Source organism: Daphnia pulicaria, chromosome 7, assembly GCF_021234035.1.
Source record: "Daphnia pulicaria isolate SC F1-1A chromosome 7, SC_F0-13Bv2, whole genome shotgun sequence".
NCBI classification, from domain to species: domain Eukaryota; kingdom Metazoa; phylum Arthropoda; class Branchiopoda; order Diplostraca; family Daphniidae; genus Daphnia; species Daphnia pulicaria.
The window spans coordinates 6,837,498-6,862,466 of NC_060919.1; the positions used below are offsets into that span (position 1 = coordinate 6,837,498).

Sequence of the window (24,969 nt, forward strand, 5' to 3'; positions counted from 1 at the left end):
GATTAGTCAGTTTTAAAAGAATAGAGTTTGTCATTTCAAAATAAGGTGTGGCGTATGATCCTACCAGTCGATTGTACCAAGCATCCAATAGACGAAAGGGAAATAAGAGATAGAGTCGAGGAAGGCAACATCTGGCTTGCGTTCCAGCAGCAGCACAATGGGATTTAAACTCGACTTTGTGCGAAAATGAGCTCTCAGCGGAATGACAAAATTATAGATGCCCGTCGACGCGTAGTCAGCTGCCAGGATGATGACTTTGTTGGACCAATTGTATTCCTTGGCGCTCCGGTGGCTCGAATGCTCGCACACCTAATTCAATGGACGAAAAATTTCCATTGATAAAACTTTGCGCACTTTTTTTTTTCTCTGGGCAAAAGTTCTACCTGAGTGAGTTGTAAGCAGCAAAGTGGTTTCTTCTCTTTCAGTAGGTAGCACAATGTGGGGCTAACGCCGATGTAAGGTGACACCGGAGGAAAACCTTTCACGATCCTGTTTTTTTTTTTAAATTATTATTGTTATTTATATTATTTTTTAATAACTATAATTTAAATCGTTACAAATACAGTATTTTAACTTACGAGATTTTTTCTGTGGGAGCAGGCCAAGGAACGTCGTCCTCGATCTCATCTTCACTATCTTCCGTGGCTGCCTGATGCCCGGCTACCAGGTTTATGGTTGAGCCCGAGAACATATCGGGCACTGGCAAGATGCTTGGCCGTCGGCTTTCTGAAAATGAATTAGATTGGATATTAATTCTCAGTAATGTGATATTCGTTGTTGCGTTCGTACAGATACGACAGATACGCTTGACCTTTTCATACAGACAGAGCTGCGTGAGTTATAGCCTTGTAGGTGCAAATTATGTGTCTTTTGGGACGCTCATTCCAATGTCTTAGAACTGACTAATTGATTGTTATAACGACTACAAATAGTAATCGTTTAGGCTTTCCATAATAACTTTAAAAAAAAAAGAAAAAAACTACTATTTGGATATCGTTGTTTAAATTTAGAGGGAAATGATCTTGCTGGATGCCTTGTTATATCTTACTGAAAATTGTTAATGCTAGAGATAAATTTTTAATTTAGACTAAGATAAAATTATTAGACAAGTTCTGAAATTTAAAAAAAAATGCCTGCTGTCTGGATAAACACTTTACCGCTCTACTTCATAAACCTGTAATTTCCGTCACACGAACCCACTTACCCCGTCTCCTCCACACGAAAGTAAAGGCCTTAATCAAATACTTGTGGGTGATTATAACCAACATTCTAATTGAAAAAGAAACTAGCAAGCTGAAAAGAGCCAGAAATAAGCAAGAAAATGTTCCAGAAATGTCGTGCACTTCCAGATCATCTCCACGTCTAATAGTTGGAACGCAATTTGGCTAAAATTACTGTCAACTTCATACATAGCGTGTTTGGCCATTCTAATATCATTCCGCTTATAGCTTCGACCCGCTTCGACCTCTCGATATAAATAGCTAGCTGCTAGCTGCACCCACGCTGAGGCTCTGACCACGTCAACGGCACATCACTCTCATCGGACGAAAAGTCAACAACCCCCCTTAATAAAGCAAAGGCTTATTTATCAACTCATCGACAACGGATCATCAAACAAACACGTACTCTAAGGGCACTACTCTATAATAGAGCGTCTTAATTCGGCCGCTAATACTCTATACAAATACTCTGCACCTAATACCCGACTAATACACTGCTAATTAACTCATGCTGCTGTGCTGCACGCGAGACCCGATTCACCCGACGCCAACAAAGATAACAAAGACAGAGATGCGGTATGACGTTGGAAGTGATGATGACTGTATGGATGATGTACTGGATGATGTATGTATTGGATGATGACTGGAAGTGATAAAAGAAAAGGCGGACCGTGGGGATCACAACACGGTAGGCCCTATACGCTATACCCTGTCAGACACACACTTCTGGCAGGATTGATTGGAATCGTACATCTCCAGATAAATCTTTAAAAATCACTTATGGCATACGAGTCTTGATCATACAAAAGACGCTAACAATCCCTGTCATATCATAGAGAAAATTCTTATTTGTCTTTGTTTTATTTGTTTTATTTGTTTGTTTGTTTTCTTAAAGAAAGTCCAAGTCACTTTTATTTTTGGCGCCATTTGAATTTTGTAGACTCACCGCAATGACCAGTCGGAACGGCTAGAAGGCCCGGTGAATCACTTTTCGGCACGCCGAGGAAATTGCTTCCGCCGCCCAAAATCGCTGCATTGCCCAGACTCTGGTTTCCTAGCGAACATGCCGTTGTGCTGTCAACCGAATCGTTGCGATTAATAAAACTGCCCCGGCGCGGCATCCCAGTGTCAAATACTAAAACAAACCATCAAACATCCGCAGAAATGGTTAAATGGTGAAATCAATATTGACGTCATTGTTTGTCGTTCAAAAAATTCAGAAATTACAGTTTGGCGACGAACAGCGAGCTGGTAATCCGTCGTAAATATTTCCCTGGAACGAGGTCTGCGTTCGGCTAGTCGGAATGATGTGTCGGGCCGACGTGATTCCGCTTGTCGTCGTCGTCGTCGTCAAAACGGTTTCTTTCGATTTGAAACCTCCTGACGGAGTCGAAGTCACTCCAGCCTCCAAATTAGTTTGCTGTGTGCTACTACTGGTTGGCTGTTGTTGCATCTGGGCGGCTGGATCCGAACTGCAGGCCGTGGGTGTCGCCACGAAGGCCGAATTCTCCTCTTTGGTGATGCTCATGTAAAAGCAAATGTCCGTCTTTTTCATGATGTGTCGCGGGCCGGGGTTCAGCAGGATGGTTTCTTCGTAGAATTCCGGCAACTCGGCCGGCCTGACTCCCACCAGCGCCACTCCGTACTTGCGGTGGGAATGAAAACTGGCGTACGTGAAACTTTTGCCGTCGTATTCGCCAAAGAAGCGGCTCTCGGCCAGCAAGATGTGGTAGATCTCATTGCCACTGCACTTGCCGTACAGCCTGTGCCACTCTTCGTCGGACACTTGACCTTCCCTTGATTGTTATAATAAAAGAAGAAATAATAATAAAAAAGACTGTTTAGTATTAGTGCAAATAGTGGTACAATTGGTACATGCCAACAGATAACACAGTCGTATTAGAAAGGCGCAATAAAACGGATTTAAGTTGATTGCATTTAATGATACGTTTAGATATTGTTACGATTGGAGTCGACCGATAAAAACAGGCAGCACTTACTGGCCACGAGACGTGTGGAGAAGTAGTGTTACCAGAGTGGACGTCCCAGGAGCCAAGCAGTTGTTAGCCAGCAAGGCGTACTGCGCACAGAAAAATATTTAGCTTTGATTTTGTCTAGAAGACGCTCACAAATTTGAGGGTTATGGGATGCTCGTAAAGGAAGCCTCCACGACGCACTCTGTGAGTGCAGTTGTGTGAGGTGAAAAACCAAAACGAGTTGAAACGAGTCATGCGGACCAATATAATTCATTCATCAAGTTGTTCGGTACATATATTAACCCTTTGTTAATCGTTAGCTTTAAAAAAATAAATAAATAAGGCCTACCTTGAATTCGTCCTCACACACAACGTGCTGTGCAAACTTGACGTGCAGCTTGTTCTCCGGTCGGAAAATCTGAACATACTGGGGCACTTCCGGCGCAAAATCTTTGACGGCCCACGAACGTAAAATCGTGTGTTCATCCTACAAGAAAAATTCAATAAGCCAATCATAGTGTTTTTAAGATCAATTAATAGCATCTCATAATTTTTAGTATACGGTTACACAAGAACGAAACGTTGAACATCACTATAGACTATGAGATTCTACCGAATTACAAGGTGGAGACTGGACGTGTGAAAATTAGAGAAAACATATAAAAACATAATTCTGTTATCACCTGATGGGGTTGAAAAAGGTGAAAGGAGTGGTGTTAAGGTGAAAGGATCATTAAAAGGAAAGATGAACTCACGGCTGCTGTCTTATCACAGTAGTTCCTGGCGGCGAGAACGAAGCAGGCCTCGGCATCGTTCATCCGCGCCCTTGCCAAATCCGCATCTTTCAGGCACGATCCTTGAATGTAGATGACTCGTTGCGCCCACATTGGCACCTGTAGAATCATCCGCATTGTCGTGTCCAGTTCGATCGGTGACAGCAGCACAACGTAATAATCCTAGACGCAGCGAGACAAATCAAACCAAACACGACAGTCAAGATAAAGAAATGACGACTTTCATCTTGTTAACACCATTCATTTCATCATTTAAAAGCATTTCATGCCTGACATCGCAATTCCCGGCAATTCCCTAGAACGGGACTACAATTTGAGAGATTCGTATTGACGTTGCTGAACCAACAAATTTTCGTAAGCGAAATTGCATTGGTTATACTGTTATATAAACTCGTCTTGGGGGATTCTGGAACGTGACGAATGGCGAAGTCACAGAACGCGATCCCTTTGTCTTGAGCACTAGAGCGAACGAGAGGGAATTGAGAAGGGGTACATATCCCTAATGAGTCATCGAATCTTTTTTTTTTTTTTCAAAAAGGAATGCATCAAAACAATAACGAACAGCATACAACAGCGCATAATGGTGATCTTGCGAAATAGGATGCCAAACCCGATCCTTCAACCGATCCTTCTGGCGCACACTTTCCCCGTGCACTCGCAAGCAGAAAACAACACACACCTTCACATTTTCTCGTTACCATTCCAGTCAGGAAGTCTTGCACATGCATTCTCTTCAAAGGTCGGTGGCTCACAGTTTCTCTCGTCTTTTTTTTTGACGCATTGCATGGCGTTTGAGATCCGTTCAGAGCTGGATAACTAATTACATATCGATCGATTTCTGTCGTTGAGACGAGTTCGTCTAGTATATTTCCCATGTGGGAACAGAAAAAGGTCGAGTGGGACGTGACGTCAAAAGCTTTTTGACGAAAAGGGCGATAGGCAAGCGAGTGATACAAAAGTTGAGGTTGCATTAGTATACAAACGAATTCAAAACTAGCGCTTATAGCAAAGAGGATACCGGTATACTACTTGCATCCATTACAAATGCTCCGCTTCCGCATTTCGCATTCCGAATGGAAACTTATCTCTTGATCGAATGACAGACGTACGAAAAGTTACGGATGGATGGATGGACGATAGTTGTCATCTGACAGAAACCATTCGTGAATAAATCTCCAGTGTCGCAGCGGTCTCCAGTCCGTGGACAACACAAACTCGTTTTTACTTCGCATAGTGCACGCGAGGCGGACTAATGAGGCAAATGTTGACAAATCGGTAGAGATATAACTCCGACGGTTGCATGGTCGCTGCAACTTTAGAAGAGAAACTTGGCTATTATGCCCTAACGACACTATCCAGTATAACGAATGCAAACCCTTTCATCCGGAATAATAACAAGGGCTGGAGGGTTGCTGCTGTAGCCCGAGGTTTCAATCATGTCGAGTACAGTATATATATACACTATATAGTCGTACCTGGAGAAGAGGATGCGCATAGAACTCGTTGAGAAAGTCCATTATGGTGTCTGCATGCAATGACGTCGAACAGACTACGACGTGACGCTCCGACTGGGCTCGATGGGAAGAATATGTGCCTCCCTAGATCGATCAAGCGTCATATACTGTAGGATATTTCAGTCGCTTCAGATGCGTAAGGCAGATATTGTGCAGAGAGTTTAGTCAGTTCGACCTTCATTTTAAAATAGACCTCACTTTTGATCACCTACCAGTTTTTTGCGTTCCATCCAGGTAAAGGCCAGCTGCTCGAACTGCAGTTATAAAAAGGGTGGTAAAGACAGCAATATAGGCTTATGAAAGTTAATCGTCATCAACTGCATGGTTAATTTCTACGAGTTTCAAATTTATGTCAAATAATTTAACATTCGATTGCAGAAGATTTAAGGCGAATAGAGATTTGTTTGGGATTTAAGTTGAAGCTGTGACGTTAAGTAGACACATGGCTACTTTTTAAATAATTTTACCTTATTATTAAAAATCGTTTAAAGAGGAAATAATGACTGCGTGTTTTAGAATACTTTAAATTGGCCTTATCATGTAAATCTAATGTAAATGATCGGAGCAGTTTACTCCGCGAATATCTCTGGATAAGGAAAGCCTGTGGCAAATTCATTTGGTCTTCGAGCGAAACGTGAAACGAGCAATCGACAGAGTAGAAAAACATCTCCCATGAGAAAATGTTTCAATTTTCTGGTGTTAGATTTTCAATTGATGTCTTATTAAAGCCTTCGGCTTTCATCTGAATTTCTAAACACGACAAAGTGTTCTCTGTACTCGCCAGACCAGTTACTAATGTGGGCAACGGTGGCCAGCAACGAAAGTACGAAAGCAACTATAGCTTCAAACGATTTCACTTCATTTTCAAAAGACCTTACGTGCATTCAAAATTATGTTTTCGGTATGCTTGGAATACGAATTAAGGTGTTGCAAAGGCACTTGTGAGCCTATCTTCCTCATAATCTAAACTAAAATATTATATAGAATTCCGTGATTATTTATGTTTTCCTAGATCCTACAACTGATGATTTCTTTTTTATACGATCGTGTAATTCTCGGAATCGTGATTCTACCGGATTCTACCCTCCTAATCGGTCTCCTTTGATTTTTATCCCCCTATAGTATGATAATAACATTTTACCTGTGTGGGTAAGACGATGAGTGCCACGCAAATCATAACGACCATGTAGAGTTGCGAAGGCCAAATGTCCGGAACATAGTCACCGTAACCAACTACGTAGATAAATTGATTATATAATGGGAAATTGGATTAGCTATGAATACTCGCAATAATTTTTTTTTAAATTTTAGCCAAGTATTTAATTTTTAGATAAACATTGCACATACATACCCGTAGAAAACGTCACTACCACAAAGTAGCACGACTGGAACAAATTGAAGTGGCGATGACCGGCCCGCTGAAAATGCTGCACTCCACATACACTTTGAGTTGACCATCATAGTTGGAAGATATAATGAAGAAGAAACATTTTTAAATTAGTGTTGATGCAAATCAAAATATGAAGTTAGCGATTTAAAAAATATAATATATCATTTTTTTGCGGAATTAGAATATATCATTTTTTGTGCTTTATTATTAAAAAATTACAAAAGGCTATCGTATCTCGTAAATTTCAAAGACGGATGTTCGATAAAATGGTAAAAAAGAGCGACTTTAATCTTAAATAAAATGAACAGTATGCACCAAGCACCATCTAAAACTTAATAAGGCTAGTAATGTCTTAAGAACAGAGTGATAACTGACCTGGTAAAAACTAGGCAGAGAAGCGTGGCCGATAGCACCATAAGCTGTTGAGACAGGGCAGATTGTGAACGTTGCATCGCCCGATGGAGGTCATTCTTGCAAAACACCCAATCACATTTTGATTTATCAATAATTCAATAGGCAAGTAAAACAAAGCACATCAAAAATGAATGAAGAGAAGCAAGTAAAAATAACTGAAACTGCGAGGTGAGTCATAAAAGCTGTTAGACAGATTGGTCTGTTCTATAATGATTCTAATGAACATCTATTAACCTTCGCAATGGCCTCCCATAATGTGTGTGTTACTTTGGGCAGATGTGTCATGTGTGGCCTCACTAGTTTGACATTCGCCTACTACTTCCTAGCTTTACAGTATAGCGAGTAATAATGCCAAGTGCATTTGACCTCGGAATGCCGAGCGAGTCTATAAAAGTTTCACATTCAGCACTTGGCAAACTAGCCAAGTCATGCAAGTTAAAGTTATTCTCATGTCACAAACATAAAAACCACCAAAGATAGAGTGAATAACTGAGGGCAAATTGGAAAAGAGGGGAACTACAATTCTCATTTACTTACGTCAGGTGAAAAAGAAAATAGAGCAGACGAACAGTACTCACAAACATGTTTTCGAGGGCCCGTTTGGCCAACCAACAATTAAGGAAGACGGGAATGAAGAGGTGACGTAATGGCGAGTAGAACATCTGTGAAATTCCAACGTTGACATCATTAATCAGATATAGGAGAAAATAAAATGGTCTTTTTATTCAAAAATTATTTAAAATTAAGATTTCAACTTCAAAATTTTTATTGAATTAATAAATAAGGTAAGGCGTAGGCGCGTAAACATACCGTGAAAACGTACGGAATGGTATTGACGAGCTCCAGAATGAAATAGAATGAAAGAATTTCTTGCAAGATGTTTCCCTACAAGTGAAATGTAATTCAATCACGAACCTTTTTCATCGCTATTATTATTGTTGAGGTTTAGTTTTCATAAATTCTTTAAAAATTAGCTAGTATTTGGTCAATCAGTTTAGTTGCATGCAAAATAAGTAATACAAAGGAATTGTAGAAAATGACAACATACTTTGTAGCTGAGATAAGCAACGAGTAGAGCCTCGACTAGGCTAATGAGAGCAAAAATCACTTCAATGACCCATAGGGCCGTGGGTCGATCGATCCACCAAATGGCTTCCCAGTGAATGATGGGGTTGTCCATAAACTGTTGAGGTGTCTTCTCGTAGGCGGCCAGGTACTCGCTTTTATTGCCCACCTCGCACCCGTAACTGCATTAAACGCCAAATTACGAAATCGCTTGATTATCATTGCACTTTTTACACTACTAATGTCACCAGTGGAAATATTCAACTGAATTTGTCTGTACTGTACATCACATGCATTATATTCGCAAGCCACTGTACGAATGATGTGTGATTCGTCGTGTTTGTTATTGCTCCTTCGTTGCTCAATGGTTTGTTGTACATTGTGTAACAATTTCGTATTGTGTCCGACTTGGTTTTTGTCGTAAAGTAAACACACGCACAACCTAATAGACTTTACTAAAATTGTTGAAAACCGAAGGTAACATTGGAGTGTTTAACGAACACGAAAATGGTACGGTAGATTTCTAGAGAGATGTAGTTCTGACTTCTGAGACTGTACTATCTCTTTTCGAATTGATTTGCTGAATTATTTAGTCTGCTAGCTTCACTAATCATTTTCTAAACAAGGTTGCCCTGTCGACACAAAGATCGATCCTTTCGATCGAAATCGATCGAAAAACTTTTGTAGAGATGTGCTGCTGCTGCTGTATGTTCCAGTTTGGCCTACATAACGGTGTACCCCACAAACCGTCGATTGTTATGTAAAATGTAATGCAAAGAAAATTATGCAAAAATTGTTGCTACCAAGGATCTAATAATATCTAACATTCGGCGAGTTTGTTTCAAAAACAAGTGAAAGGTGCATCAGCTATTGCTATTGGCTTGCAGCTAGAATACTGTTGGGTCCTGCACAGTGTAGCCATATCATGATAGATACAGGTCTGAGTCTGAGTGACACAACTGTAACACGCATCAGCTGATCACCATGGCGACAAGAGGGTGGTGGCTCTGCCTCTGCGATAGCTCAAGCGCTCCAATATTCCGGTATCTCTGATGCGCAACGTTCTATCAATCTGTATTATACCTTTGTATCTTTATGCTTCGAATTGGTTTGTATTCGTCTGCCTTTGTCTTAAGCCGCTGGTAAATATATGCAAATTTAGCAGCGATTCCATTCCTTTGATGATCCCCGCTTTGTGCTACCTCAGAGCTATAATACGAGCCGACGATTCGGCATCCGCACTTTATGTAATTAGATTATTGGCTACATCAAGTATATCTCTCTGTCTACCGCCGATTCCCACCCACTCGTCACTGGCAACTCCTAATAATTCCAGCAGCACAAACCAGAGCCCGGGGTATACAGTACATAATCGGAAACTTAAAATCGAACTGTTCATCCCTCCGTACCACACCTTCATTATCTTTTCGGCAATGATCAGCAGCATGACGATGAAATAGGTCACCATCACCAGCCTGGACAGCTAGCGCATGTGGGTAAAGATTAAACCTTGATGTAAACGCATTGGACATCGGAGAGATAAGCTCTATTTGTGTTCACTGCCGGTTTCTATAGCCACCGCCCCCAGCGCTTGCCAACTGCAGGGAAAATGATGGATAAATTAGTACTATGGACTCACCCAGCGACCCTGACCAACAAACGAACTCCCTTTTCTTTCTGTTGAACGCGTTGAAACGATTACGAATGGACGATGTAACGACTTTAAGTGGCACTTTTTTTTTGACAAAGTGAAACCTATAGTCACTTTATATACTACTACTACTTCTATTACTACTCTTCGTTTTTCTCTTTTCATTATAGAAAGCTTCCCCATCGTGAGGTATCCACGTTACACGAACTCGTCGGCCTTGTATGCTACAGAAAGTGGTGAGTCTATATACCAGCGGGCCTCTATTATCGCAGGGCTCTATAGCGTATCAAGGGCTCAATTCTTCTTCCTCGTCTATAATAAAAACCCGGGCCGGTTTTCTTTTCCTATTTCGTTTTTCAATACAAGAGCGCGAAGGTCGAGAGATGAAACTTGGCGAGCACAAGGGTAAAATAAGACCCCCAACTAAAAATAGCAAAATCTACTTATAATATGGCAAACCCTTTCAACGGAGGGCAACGCAGAAAATAATCCACATGAAATAATGACGGGTATACAGGGTACAAGGTACATTCAAATGTGGTCACTATATCATGTAACATATAGGGTTGCTTGTTTTTTAAATAATAACAAGACAAGAACAAAATACAGGAGAAAGAGATCTGACCACCTACATAAGCGCATCTAATAATAATTAGAATGGCGCATCATCTTTTAATGACGCAAATGATTAATGCAACTTAATGGTTATCTTACCAAGTGGCTTGAGTGGGATCATTATCGAAGATGACGCGGCCGACGTAGAGTAAGCACGTCAGTAGCTTGATTAACAAGTTGAAGATACGGATTCGCAGACCTACGAAAGACACACATCGCCACAGCGCATAAATTCAAAAGAAAAATAAACACACATTGATTATTAATAAGCAAGAGAGTCATAAGTTGGCCGCGAGATCTGCCCATCTTACTCGATCGCTGGTTGCGAATAAAGTAGAGCTGCAGCCTTTCCTTGAACGTGTTCTCGTTGACGTAATACTCCACTCGCACCCTGTGAACATTGTAAAAAAAAAAATAAGGAGATTAGGGAAATAAAATACAAAAAAGTCCCACGTCAAAGTCAATCATGAAAAGTAAGCAACTGATCAGCATGTGCAACAATATTCGCTGACAACTAAAGAAAGGAAATAAGGGCACATTGGTTCGAATTTCCCGGTCGATACAGCTGTCAAGGCCCAACCATAACAAAGGCTCTAGATAACCTGTACGAACGTATACACCAACAAGTGAAGGCTCTCGCATCTAAATATCAAGGCTTAAGTCGGCATTATATAAGAATCAGAAGTAGAGACGAACAGTATGTCTCTATATTAAACGAAAAGCCTATATTAGAAACGAATATAAGAACTTACCGCGGGATGTTTTCATAACTATCATCCCAGACGGAGGCTAAGCAATTGTACGATTGCATGTGACTACCGGCGGCCGAAGCTGTGGCGGCGGCCAAAGCGGCAGCGGCCGAGCCGCTTGCATAACCGCTGCGATTCTCCGCTTGAGCCGACGACGACGCCATCGCCAGCCGCAATCGCTCCAGTGTTAATCGTCTGTTGCTCGTTGCAACGCAAACTGCGGCTCAACGGACCGTCACATCTTTTTGAACGTCCGACTTTGATCAATTTGTGGAATTGGACAACAAAAACCAAAAGCGCGCGCACTATATAAACGTCCAATAAATGTATCTAACCACAGAGTTCAACAATTTGCAAATCGGATCATTTGGTCAGCGCCGAAATCTCTCGGCGATTTTGAAAAATAATAAAAAAAAAAGTTGCGTGCGAGAAACTTATTCACTCAGCTGGCGCCGGAAGGCACTAGAGTTGATTGGAAACTCCTCTTCTACTTCTCACACGGAACGCACCGAAAAACTGTGCACTGCAACCTCCCTGGCTCTAATATATAATCAGCAATTGAATGGCTGCAGCGGATTCGGTCAGCGGAACCAACGATATGAAGCGTCGAGTGCCGTGTGGCGCTTGCAATACTACTGTCAAGACTGGAGGGGCGAGTCTACAACTACACACACACCGACAGCAGAGAGCCAACGGCCAGCCGCCAGCTCAGCTGCCCAGCACCCACTCACAGGCAGATTCGCTGAGTGAGATACAGATGGAGTGTGGAGGGGAGAGCAGCTTGCGGACCGTGAACTACTACTGTGTATATTTACGGGATGGCGGAGAAAGAGCGTGACTATCTGTCGTCCTTCTCATCCGTCGTGTGGGTGACACGGGCGCACATCAGACAAGGGAGCGAGGGACAACCGTATATGAGGCCACCTATATAGCTACACTGATATCTCAACACACAGAGAGAAAAACGTCACAATGGCGCACATGCACAGGGCATCAGCGGCTCCGTGCCCCCGAGGAGCTCGGAGGGGACAGCAGCACGTATCACACAAACACACACGGTATCAGCTGCTGATGTTCCAAGAAGTGGCGGTTAATACACACGCAGCATTCTATATACTATGTAATTCTGGCTGATGGCTGGACCCTACCTATATCTCGCCAGCTGCCTATAAATCCGTGTGCTGGCCGTCTTAGTTTGTGGATCGCTTTGAGCTTTCAAGATATAGGTACCGTTGGGTAGGAGGAGCTAATGCAAGCCGCTAGGTATTTGTCTAGGCTTATTATGTAACGCAGGGGTGGTCTTCGTGGACGTCTCTCTACGCTGTCAATCAGCTGTTGGCGAAAACTAAGAGAGCCCGTCTACAATACTACTGCAGCGCTCGGCTGAAATGGTTGAGACATGTACGTGATCCGAAATGTTCCTGCCGAAATATTATGACTAGAAATGTAAGAGCTCTACAGGCCAACTACTGCCGATGTACGTGTATCACTGTGTATTGATATACTGTCGCCGAGTGACTGAAGTGCGCTCGTCTTGCGTTGGCCCGTCCGTACTGCTAGGCTATTATATACCTATGCCCTCTTTCCCCTACAGACTTTTTGCTTATGTTGGGCTCACTTTTCGCTTTGCGTTTCTATGGTGGGGTAGGTGTACACACGAATCCAAATGTTTGCCCACATCGCGAGGTGGTAGATCAGCAGTTGCGCTGTGGGTCTACAAACGCATGCGCTCTCTTGAGTAGTAGGTATATCTGTGCTGCTTCACCCGCTATACTCGACTCTCTAACAATATACAAAAGATAAGGCTTATCCATCTTTTATGTTGCTCTTTTCTTTCTTCTTTTCTTTTTTGATTGTTGCTCTTTCAAGATAGTCAAGACAAAGGCTTTGTTATAATGTATCCATCGCGGAAACATAGACCCGCGTTGCTACCTCCAGTCTGTTGAGCAATAATTGTTTGTTTAAAATCAATTATGGGCCTTTTAGAGTCTATACACTATGAACCTTAACTTCGTTTCTTTGTATACTATGTAGGCTATGTACCGAAGTTTAGGTTTGTTTCAAACTGCGCTGTATATTGCGTTTAGAGTTGAGACGCTGTTTTGTGAGAATATGTGTTGGTTGTAGATCAAATTAGTTCTAACTATAAAATATTCATAGTGTCGAGCTAAAGTACTTTTACCTTTTTTTATTTTAATATTTATAATTTTAATACCCCGGAGCTTCGCTTCTTTCAATAGTAGAATACCAGTCACGTGAAAAAAACAAAACACGTTACGCACCGTCTATGTACGTTAATTATATCAAGATTGGGAAACTGTTTTTTTTTATAGCGTATATACTAAAAAAATACGGTAGGTACCAGAGGCAGCGAGAATCGCTAGTAGCTACTCTTGTATGAGATATTGGCGGCGTTATTAAATATTAAAGTATTTATCGTTGAACTAGATCGAATGAATTTATTGCACAATATTCATTATCGTTGAACATCACCGTACATCAGAAATAATCAAAATAATTTTCTCGGTATTACTCTGCGGCAGCCAAAATTTAAATTAGCCCTATGAAATTTAAAAAATCTCGATTTTATTTTGATTTCGTATTTGAAAATTGTTTTCCAGATAATCTTAAATGTTGACCCAGATAAAAATTATTTTAATGTCGAGTAGGCCTAGAAAACGTAATTTTAATTTTCAATCATTCCATCAAATAAAGACGCTTTTCTGCCTGTAATTTTAATTGTAAATAGCCTTTGCACAATTGGTGATAAAACAAGGACCATCGATTTACAATAAGTTTTAATAATTAACCCAGATTGCTAAATACTGTACCAGAAAAATTCTTTTGGGGTCTATGGATATTTCTCCTGACTTTATTTGTGGCACCTTCAAAATGACGGACACTTTTTTCCCAAGAGAGACCTACCGCAACAGTTCCCAGTGCGCTTAACTTTAAGGAGCTGATTTAGTGCAACTTAGAAAAGTACCGCAATTGCTTAAAGAGCGACAATCTTGACAAGTTAAAATTGAAGTTAGGTTTTGAGCTAAGCCTATACGGCTATACCTATATAGTATTGATCGACATTACAGTATAAAAGGGATGGAATATAAATGTAAACTAATGTCGGGCGGAAACGGACGGAAGGTAAAAAGTTTCCAAGCGCGCTGGATTTAAAAATAAAGAATCTAGTCTACATAGCTCGAAAAAATGTTATATTGATATTAAAGAAATTCCGAAAAAAAAAAGATATTTGAATGACTTCACTTTGTGTATCCATTCTTCGCTTTCCCCTCTCCACTCGTATTGCTACGCGTCCTCTAAATCAATCAGCAGAGCAAAAGATTGAGCAAACATAATCAGTTCCCCTCTGAGGCTCCGTCTGCTCCGTCCATTTTTTGAGCAATTCAATTTTATTCGGTGATTTCATTTTCTCTCTCACAGATTTACTGCCCTAGTTTCCAATAAATGTTTGAGGATATAGGGAGCGCGGCAGCGCGCGCGCATTCCAGCGCGTCTCTTCATTCTTTATACGATGGAGACCTTTTTATTTTTTGAATCAAAAGCGCCCGCCATACGCTACCGTCTGCCGTGAGGCCGACGGTCGCCGCCGGGACAATGTCGGCAGATTTTCAAAGATCTGAGAACCCCGGCAAATTCTTGTGAAGTACACGCATGCACGTTTAATGGGGCCTTAAAGAGGTTTATAATACAAGAGTCATATTCCCGTATTAAAATGCAAGAGTACGTAACGTAATATTCACTCAAATGACCACAGAAATCAGATTTGTGCGGGGTTCTTAGAAGACGCACATACTACACCGTCCAGTCTATACATTCAGGGCTGAATACACGTACTAGATCTGAGAAACGTATTATTATCAAGATTCCTTCGAGCAGAACTTGGCAAAGCATAATTCGTATCCATTTTGCACATATTCGACAATTCTTAATCACTTTTTTTAAAGTAGTCTATAGCTCTATACACACAATACATCAGCATATTATATATGTCGTTGGTAAAATTTAACGTCTATGGAAATATAAGGCAACTGTCTGAACACAAAATCCCTGCTGGGTTTCTCCGGTTCGGCTTTCGCTTTCAAAGTCCCTTTTCTTTTTTAATTTCCCCTTTCCACTGTTGCCTTTTTTCCATCATCAGAGGTCTCTATACATCGTCAAATTACGAAGATCTCCTACAGATGCCCCGCTTTCATCGACTTACTGTTATTATTGCGACTCATCAAGGCTCTGGTGCTTCCTTAGTTTTCCCCACAGAGTGTCAATGGAACAGCGGCGGCGTAACCAAATTATATACCTATTATATACAGACGCGGTCGATGTGTAGGTTATCTTTTTCATCTCGGTTGGCGGGAGAATATAAGAACGCGGGATGGGATCGAATTTTCAGCCAAACGAGCGTCATAGTTAAATTGAGCACGCATCTATGGGTGCGTTTGTCTCCCACAAGGGGACCCAAATTAATTGAATAATAAAAAAAGAAGGGCTCGCTCGTCGTTTTTAATCTGAACGATTTTTCCAATAGCAGTCAGAAAGCCGCTATAGGCTGGGTGCGGTGTTGGGTGTGACAAGTATTGGGCACAGCATATAGAGGCTAGGCTAGACTCCTTCCTTCATAATTTCACCACATACAAGGAAAAAAAAAATCTAATTTGGCTTTTCTGGATAACCAGAAGAGAGCAAAAAAGGCACGTATGCACGTGCCTCAAATACAACCGAAAAAGCTGCAAAAGTGCAACTCATTGAAGAAGTCAAAAGAAATTGCCTAGCAACGTGATGACAAATCTATACGAATCGTCTCTTTCACTTGTCTCTCAATTGCGTCATTTTCTCCTCCAAATTCAATCAAAAGACGTCGTGAAGAGAGAATCCAGAAATGATGATGAAGTCGAACAAAAGATAGACGCTTTCAATGAGACATTTCAGGTGTAGGCAGTAGTGTCCGGTCGCATATGTCGTCTATTCTAATCATTTCATCAAAAGATCTTCTACATTTCCTTGACTGCGTGTGTACCTATACTAAGTATCTTGCAGAACTAACCAACTCAAGTCTCCAGAGACCCATGAAGAATATAAGTGAAATGAGCGTTCGCTCGTCCATATCTTAATCAAGTTCGACTCAAAAGCGTGCAAATGATGAAGCTAGGCCCTTCTTCATGTTGCTACATGTAAGTGACTACCGGTGCTATTACTATTACGTGAACGATTTCCCCTCTCAAAATAATTGTAATGTTGACCTTTTCCCCATCAGAGTCTGGAGATCAAAACGAATCAGACAATTGGAGCCATACCATTTCAATCGAGTCCGTTGCTACCCACAACTTTTGATGGGCCCGGCCAGCAGCAGCAGCCAAGACGGAACCCGAGTTGGTAAAGTAGTAGTACACAAAATAGAAACGAAGAGAGAGAGAGAGAGTAACGCGGAATTAATCAGGAATGGGCTTCGTGAAGCAGGGTGTAGCAACAGAAAAGAGTATATATATACACATGTATAGGAGATGCCTGGCGGGGTAGCACGGAGCAACAAATAAGATTAATTCGCGGGAGCACACAGCAACATAAGGTGAATCACAACGAAAGAAAACCTATACGACAATTCTATGAGGAAATGTGTAGATCTTTAATTCGATTCTTTTTTAATGACGCTGAACAATATGAGAAAAGTTTCTTTTCGCGGTTCTTTTGAAAGAGAGAAAAAACCACATGAACCAGGAAATTAAAATTGTGCTTATAGACAGTCGATGATCAGGAGCCAATCTCCCACAAGCAATAAAGACTGTCAACTACATTTGGTAATTGATGATGGAATACTTACGACAGCATTTGAAATAATTATACAATCGATGGGTCGGTGGAATTGATGGAAAATATACCTGGGAATTTGCAAGGCAATATAGTCGAGACTGTCTGACGGATCCATGGTGGCGGGCCGTTCGAACAGTCGACCGGGGACCATGGTCAGGACGTTGGAGTCGACCAGCGACGGGCAGTGGAGGGACGGGCGGGCCAGCTGGCGGAAGCGGCCCATTCTCATCGGCCCCTTTCCTTTGCCGTTGATGCTAGCGCCCGACAGCCTGCGCTGCTGCTGCAGTTGGCGACGCTCTTGATCCTGTTCCTGCTGCCGGCGCAGCTTGTGTAGCCGGAAGAAGAAGACATTCGACATTTTTTTTTATCTTCCACGCCTTCTCTTCCGCCAAGTTGCACCGAATTTTTCACGGAATTTTTGTCTTCCGCCTCGCCGAGGGGTCCTTTTGAATTTCCGCCCTGAATTCGCGTTTCCTTCTCCGCCGAATTTCTCTCTGCCTCTCTTGTTTTGTCATTCATCGCGGGGACGCACAGTCAATCAAATTGCACACAAAACACATAATATAATATATCAGCGAATGAATTAATACGCAATGATTTTAGGTTTTTTTTTTTTTGAATACAAATAAATGATTGTCTTTGGTGTATAACAACGGCCGGTAGCGGTAGATGACGACTCTTTGACGGACGTGAGGTTTATTAAGGAATAAAAGGAAACTCTATAGTCTACTGACGTATATCTGTGCGCATCAGGGCTGCAAGCTATTATGCACGAGTTCCGTTTCTCTTGATGAAATAATAATTATTCGCCGCTCTTCAGAAAACAACATATCAGGAAGAAGGACGAAATTGTTATCTCCGTCGTTGCGTCTCTTGTGTCTTACAACTTTTTGTCCCCTCCCCCCCTCCCCGGCGACAGCACTCGCCATACTCTTATAGTCACACTTTCTTCTTGGATGAATATATACCTGGAAGCGAGAATCTGTGCTCCACGCATAGATAAGAAGATCTAGGATCAAGGAATGCTTAATAACGAGCGCTCCTCCAGTATGTGTGTGTGTCCACGTGAAGTATATACAACATGGAACAACTATATACTCACGGACAGTCGGACAGTATACAACAACGGCAGCACACGGGAAATTGTCTTATTCTTGGAAACGTGCTCAGTCTCTCTCTCACGAAATAAGTCATCGACGTCTTTTTTTCTTTTATTTGATAAGCTTCTTCTTCTGGATAGACGCGCCAGACTTATTTTTTATACCCTACCCTATTTAGTTTGATTGAATGTTCTATAAATTTTGCGCATTAGATTCTCTTGACTTCCTTTTGTTCTGTGCAGTTCTTTCATTCCACGTATCCTTTCAATCCGTGTATTTGATTAGACGGGATAAAAGAGCGTACCCGAGAGTCAGGCTGATTTTTTGATAACACTAGATTAGAGGTGTTAACACTAAAGGTTAAAAGAAAAAATCTAGAATTCGAGATCGGCGTTGATTGATGATTTATTTAAACAACTATTGCCTTTGTGAAGTAGGAAAAAATCGATCGGGCAAAGGGCAAAGCTGGGCTGTCTTTTACATCACCTTTTAGATTGAAGAAAAGTTGCCCATAATAAATGAACCGAAGCAAATTTTTAAGGTGCTGGTTGAGTGGGGGAAAAAATGATGTAGGCTAGCACAGCCCTCCGGTGAAATTTAAATAATACATTTGCCCTTTTGTTTTCGTTAGACAAATCAAAATAACTTTAATATCTGATTGCCCCGCACGCGCTACTGTTTTAACTGCAACTAAATAATTTATTATATAGTCTATACCTACCGCAAAGAGAATTTCAAGACCTATAATCAATCGACTGGCTATCAAATTTAAAGGTATTATATCGCATCACGGACTATAAATAATCTATATAAAGAAGCGAAAAGCAAAGTTCCGCTAATTGAGATTTCCTTTTGATACTGTATACTGTACATTATGTAGATAATAAACCCCATCTCGAAACTGCTGAATGCGTCTGGCGTCGAATAAAAACCACAAGGTCCAAGTCCCTATCAGTGATGCTGATGGTTGGCCAAGGCTCTTTTGGCAACTATTCTATCAGGCCCTTGGGGGTTGTCATGGCGACCGGAAACTTCAGACAAACGCAACATTGTGCTCGGCACGGTACGCGTATATACGTGACATCAACCAAATAAGTCGAGAGCTACACCATCACACAGACGCTGCTGAGGAAGTGACGGATATAGACCACCCCAAATCCCCACCACCCAGATCCAACCGCCCCATTGTGGGAAGACGAAGCTCGTTTCCAACAAGCCGCAAAGCTCTAATCGATTCCTTAGTTTTCCAAGTTACTTGTGATCCCACCCTAAGTCAACGATCACCGATAATCAATTCTACTCCATCATCTCTTTCTTTGATGTTGTCACTCTATGTATCCTCCACCTCTAGCGGTGCATGTAATAGCTCCAGCTGAATCTATATCCACTGCAGCAGCAGTGTCCCATCGAATGCATTCGCCAAGTATATACATATAGGAGTATATTATAGTTTATATATAGCCGGTCTAATCTATACAGTCAAGCTTCTCCAGGGAAAATAGAGATCAACGCAGCCGCGCCTATTGAAAACTGAACTGAATTGGATGCGAATCATATCCTTCAGAGGACATCAACTAAACCGTGCCGATTGCTGGGGGCTCCGCGTCTAAACCTATAAAGACCAAAAATCGCAATCGTCGTCTGCTGTGTCTTGTGCGCGCGCCAATCCAATCGCGAAACTAGTCCAATCCAACGTGTCTCCTACACTCGCGCTCCAGACAATATACCTGAATCTCATTAAGGCACTCGAATTCGCGGCATAAGAATCAACCGAGCGCAGCATGACGTCATTCTTATTCTCATTCGGCTGAGGTTATTAGGTCTAAAACACTTTAACATAGCCTATAGCCTAACAGCAATGATAATTAAAGAGTTCATGAAAAAAGCAGAAAAAGGGTTATCTAGTATTCTTTAATTCAAACATGAAGGAGTGGAGAAGGAGTGAAATACGAAAGGAAAAGGATCCTGAGGGGGGAAAACCTCTTCCATCGCGCCAAAGAGTCATTAATGTTTGAGTCATCAGGCGAAAACGGCCGTCCATCACGGGACAGGAAAGCAATCAAAGCCCATCAATTATTTTTCTTTCGCATATATGCATTTCATATGTGGCAGGCTGCTGAATTATTTCATCGATTCGGGGGGAAAACAAAAACAAAAAACAAAAACATGCCGGCCCCTTTTTTCGTCTGCTCGGCCAACACGAGTCCACGGCACCCCGACAAAGTATGACACCGTCATCCAAACCAAATCCGAATCGCGTGAACATTTCGACAGAGTTATAACAACAACAACAACAGAGAAAGCTCACCTTTTGCGCGCGCGACTGTCCAACTGAATTTCAAATGGACGTCATGACATCAAAGAAAAAAGGAGGAGGGAAAACGGTGTTATATATACGCCCGTCTAAATATAATAGTTCCTCTCCTTGGGCGGGATATTCGATTGTTGTTGAGGCTCGGCGAAAATGGCAAAACAAAAGTGGAGGATCGGTTTCGCATAGAGCCACTCGATTAGACTCTAAAGGGTAGAGACGCTGTTATTACCGTTTAGCACCACAAACACCACACACTCGCCAGTAGTCCACAGCAAACCAAACAGTACACACCTGCTCCTGTATATTAGTTTCCCTGTTCTAATGCAATTAGTTAGCTCTCTGTTTCGCTAATTGGCTCGGACTTGTTAACCACTTTTGGGGTCGACTGTGTATGGCGGGTTATTTAAACGGTTTCAAGTGAGCAGCTCAACTGACGTGGTAGTATAAGCGAACTGTCAGCGGAATCGATTGGATGATGTTGATGGCACTACGCGATTCGTTCGACAGGCGACGGAAAGGTGCCCAGCCGCGAAAAAGAGCACAGCCGCACGATGCTGGAAACCAATAGCATGTGTGAATAAGCCAACAAAGAGTCGATTTGAAGGCAAAGATAGATGTCTACACTGTACAGAGGACAACTGCAACCGCGACAGAAGAATAAGAGAATAGATAAACAGAAGATGGGCCTCGAGAGAGAGAGAGAAGGAAAGAAAATGGGGAGGTCTCAAACGACGCAGAAGGAGGAGATAGGCGAAGAATAACAGCTATAGGGCGGCGTTGCTGTTTTGCTGTTGTTGCGGTTGCCGTGATAACAGTAGATAGGAAAACGTCTATAATGTGCGTGGATAGAGAGAGAAAGAGAGAGAGAGAGAGGACTAATACGGTCCCGCTCGCGGGTGGCGGGAGTTCTGCTGCTGCTGTTGCTGGAAGGACAACCGAGGACCGTTACGTCGCACACGGTTCGAGAGACTGACTCTGACTCTCCGGCATGCATTACCAGCGAGCCCGCGCCGTACATATACTATACAGCGAACAGCACGCGTTCAAAATCCCCTCCCGCGTGTGTGTTGGCAGGGGAGAAAAAGGGGGAGGGAAAGTGGGAGTTGGGAGGTTTCCGTGGCCTCGTGAGTGGGTGAAGATGGTTCGCCCGGATACTATACAGACAGACGGTGCATGCACAGGGACATTACTTAAAAGGTGTAACATCCATATAGCATCTATAGCGATTTTCCGAATGGGATCATTTTCTATTTTTCCCTATAAAATGGACTCCGTTTTTCTATCCATTTTCTTGAATCAAAAAATGTTTCCAGTTGGGCAAGAATTCTGACGTAAGAATATTATAGGGCGGGGAAGTTTGCTTCTCTGTGAATGACATTATACTATGACGGGGGTACACCTACGGGATGCACATCGGCGACTATTATACTATGTCGACGGTCAAAAACTGCTGCTGGCATTTGCCATCAAAGCGCGGTCGCTCATTCTGCGCTGATGCCTTTAGTCCTTTAGTCGGGTCTTTTATAAAACATTCCACTTTTCTCTCTCTATACACACACTCTTGTGTGATGCGGTGAATGTAGGTTGTACGGTTCGTCACAGGAGGCGGACGGAGTTGGCGAACTCTCGAACACGAACGCACGTCAAACGGCCATGTTGCCGGCGCTTCTCTTTCGTTCGCTCATGACTATTGGAGTGGGCCAAGAAAATTGGAGGAAAGACAACTACGAAATAGACGACCGCTGCTGTGGTTTTGATAGACAATTTCTATTTTCTAAATAAAAAACATCCAATATTATGCCATTTGAGAACCGACGTGACGGACAAATTTCTGCCGTGAGGCTGAGACGACACTGTTTTCTACATTTCTTTTTTGTCCTTTTGATTTTGATGGACTGTCTTATCATTGTCAATAAGACAGGATGATTGGGGATCTATCAAATTATTTTCGGATGTATTGGCTCTATACACGCTGAAGTAGATCCAGAGGTTATTATAATGGTCACATTGACGGACCATGTTCGCCGTCTGCGTGACAGGGAAAAAAACACCCGACACGGTAAAATTCGAGCTCTCGTTACCCAGACTTTTATATTGATACTGACAGCGTCACAGATAGTCACAGCGACCGACCTTTTTAAAGAGAAACGGACGTCTGCTGATGGTGATGCCGGGCTCGACTTTTAAACACGAAAGACGCGCGGCCCCGTCCGTCGCCGTGGACAACACAACAGATATAGTTCGCGTCGCTAACGTTACCCAGACAAAACCAGTGCAGCAGCCTTGATAACGTTTTATTCCCTCCATCATCTCCGGCAACGGGAGAGCAGGTAATACTAGATATATTATATAGCTGCTCTCTAAGCTATATTTATATGTGTGCTATATGATGCTCTCGGCTTGCTGGCCTCTTTCAGATTTATATAACTCGCTCGCGGGATCGTCCACATAGGCCCAGCAAAAGTCAATGTCAAATGTCACTCTATAGGGGATTTAATAAGCACTTTTTGTGTACATAAAAAGGACAAAATTGCTGCTGCAATAATTTGATTTTCTTTTTTTTTATTTCCCTGGCGGCGTTGCCAAAGGCGAAGCATTTAGGTGTAAAGTCTTATTAAACCTGCACACACGATTCGAATTATAGCCAGGAAAATATATGTTCCAAATGGCAAGAAACGAATTTGAGAGCTGAATCAGTAAATTAAGAAAAAAAAACGAATCGAATAAGTTAATGGGTTAAAAATAAAATGGGGTTTTCTCTCTGATGGCGGTGAACTAAGTGAAGCGCTGTGATTCAATTTTGCGGAGAAATCAAATGGAACAAGTGGCGTCAATAGCTTTCCCCTCCAGTCTCTATAGCCTAATAACAAAGGTGCTTTGCTTGCTACTTGATACGTTTGTTCATCATTAAATTAAGTGAACACACAGCGCAAATATAATATAGACATGATGCTGCTGTCTCGCTCTATAAAGTAACTTGCTGGCTATATATTAAGAAAAGTTTTGAAACAAAAGGTTCAATTCCTTATTGTCGACTGCATCATGTTTGCCTCCGGGTATATTTGCCTAGTTGTACAAATGTCGGCCACGAATTCAACTAATTGGCTATTGGCTAATTGCTGCCACGGAAACTCTGTGTGTGTATACATGTCTTCCGCTCGGAGAGAATTTTAATCAAACTAAAGTGCCTTATTCCATTTACTAGGCCTAATATATACCTAGGCTGTAGACATCGGAGGGAAAACTATGGAAACAAAAGGCTGTGAATATGGAAATCATTATTATTATAGGCATCAGCCGGGTTTCACGAAGCGCAAAAGTTTGAAATATAACGAGGAAAAAATAAGGTTCATTCAATGGCATTTCGTGTTGTGTATATTTTTAAACCTCAACAACGCCCCAGGTGCTTTGTAAGGAGTATCCCCCTATGGCCTAGACACATACACACCGTCCCTTTATAACAAACTCCTTCGTCGTGTATCCGAGAAGAATGATTGGTAGATGGTCCTGTATATTAGAGGGCTTGACTGCCACGAACCCATCATAAGCCCTGGAGGTGGCACACCCAACAAACCGCGCAATATATATAGACTAAAAGGTAAAAGCCTCGAAGGGAAATGGGCTATGGGCGCATTCATGAGCATGGGTATCCGATCAATCATCGATTTCGGATGGTGGGCTCCTCATTGTTTGAGTTGTATGTGCCGGCTCCTAGCTGACTTGTGCCGTGCATGCAGTTTGATGAGGAACAAAAGAGAGCAAACAGAAAATGGGAGGGCGACTGCTATTCATATACATACGCTGTGTGATGCTGGCTTGTATACTTCAAGGGCCTGTGATCTGCTGTATACGCGTCTGTGTATATCAACTCGACTCGAAATTGGGGACTTTATTGGAAGAAGGAGAGAGAGCCAGCAGCAAAGCAAAAGCCTGGTGCTGTTCAACTATTCATGACGCGCACGGACGACACGGCCAACAATGTCACGATGCTGTGTTTCGCGTCTATAGAGGAAAAGCCATGAAAATCGTCTAGCAATGCGTGCTACCATCAATATGCCTATTTCTTTTTTGGGTTTCAAAAGAATATAAGGATCGATTGAACTGCGTGCCTGTTTGGCGCCCGATTGCGGTTTTGTTTCCCATCCATCCATCGCTAGGAGCATGTATGTAGATAATACCGGCAGGTATAGTATACAAATGTACTGCTGTTGGCCGACCTCTGCGTGATTGAGATTGAAGGTGAATCAATAATGGAGAATATAACAAAAACCAACGTGTTTGAATAATCTTACGACTTTGATCGACTTTCCTTATAATAAAAGTGAGGCTGAAAATTTGTGAACT

At 42.1% G+C, this 24,969-nt stretch overlaps 1 protein-coding gene across 4 annotated transcripts in view; it reads right to left on the reverse strand.

Moving 5' to 3' along the window:
• The window catches only part of LOC124351119 (potassium channel subfamily T member 2-like), a 41,688-nt gene that overhangs the window by 2,720 nt on the left and 13,999 nt on the right, over positions 1–24,969 (reverse strand). Inside the window, exons 1-20 of one of the 4 annotated variants that reach the window (XM_046801881.1) lie at positions 20,620–21,556; positions 17,280–17,713; positions 10,951–11,030; positions 10,739–10,838; positions 8,357–8,555; positions 8,119–8,193; positions 7,887–7,970; positions 7,270–7,364; positions 6,856–6,947; positions 6,646–6,737; positions 5,717–5,758; positions 5,466–5,588; positions 3,952–4,152; positions 3,546–3,683; positions 3,221–3,300; positions 2,448–3,016; positions 2,167–2,355; positions 579–726; positions 384–489; positions 65–309 (exon numbers count right to left, since the gene is read on the reverse strand). In XM_046801881.1, the coding sequence (XP_046657837.1) occupies positions 65–309; positions 384–489; positions 579–726; positions 2,167–2,355; positions 2,448–3,016; positions 3,221–3,300; positions 3,546–3,683; positions 3,952–4,152; positions 5,466–5,588; positions 5,717–5,758; positions 6,646–6,737; positions 6,856–6,947; positions 7,270–7,364; positions 7,887–7,970; positions 8,119–8,193; positions 8,357–8,555; positions 10,739–10,838; positions 10,951–11,030; positions 17,280–17,569 (2,948 nt within the window). In that variant the 5' untranslated portion in view covers positions 17,570–17,713; positions 20,620–21,556. Of the gene's footprint in view, positions 1–64; positions 310–383; positions 490–578; positions 727–2,166; positions 2,356–2,447; positions 3,017–3,220; positions 3,301–3,545; positions 3,684–3,951; positions 4,153–5,465; positions 5,589–5,716; positions 5,759–6,645; positions 6,738–6,855; positions 6,948–7,269; positions 7,365–7,886; positions 7,971–8,118; positions 8,194–8,356; positions 8,556–8,658; positions 9,035–10,738; positions 10,839–10,950; positions 11,031–11,391; positions 12,295–17,279; positions 17,714–20,619; positions 21,557–24,969 lie in introns of those variants that run through there. The other 3 variants (XM_046801882.1, XM_046801883.1, XM_046801884.1) reach the window with 3 other exon arrangements.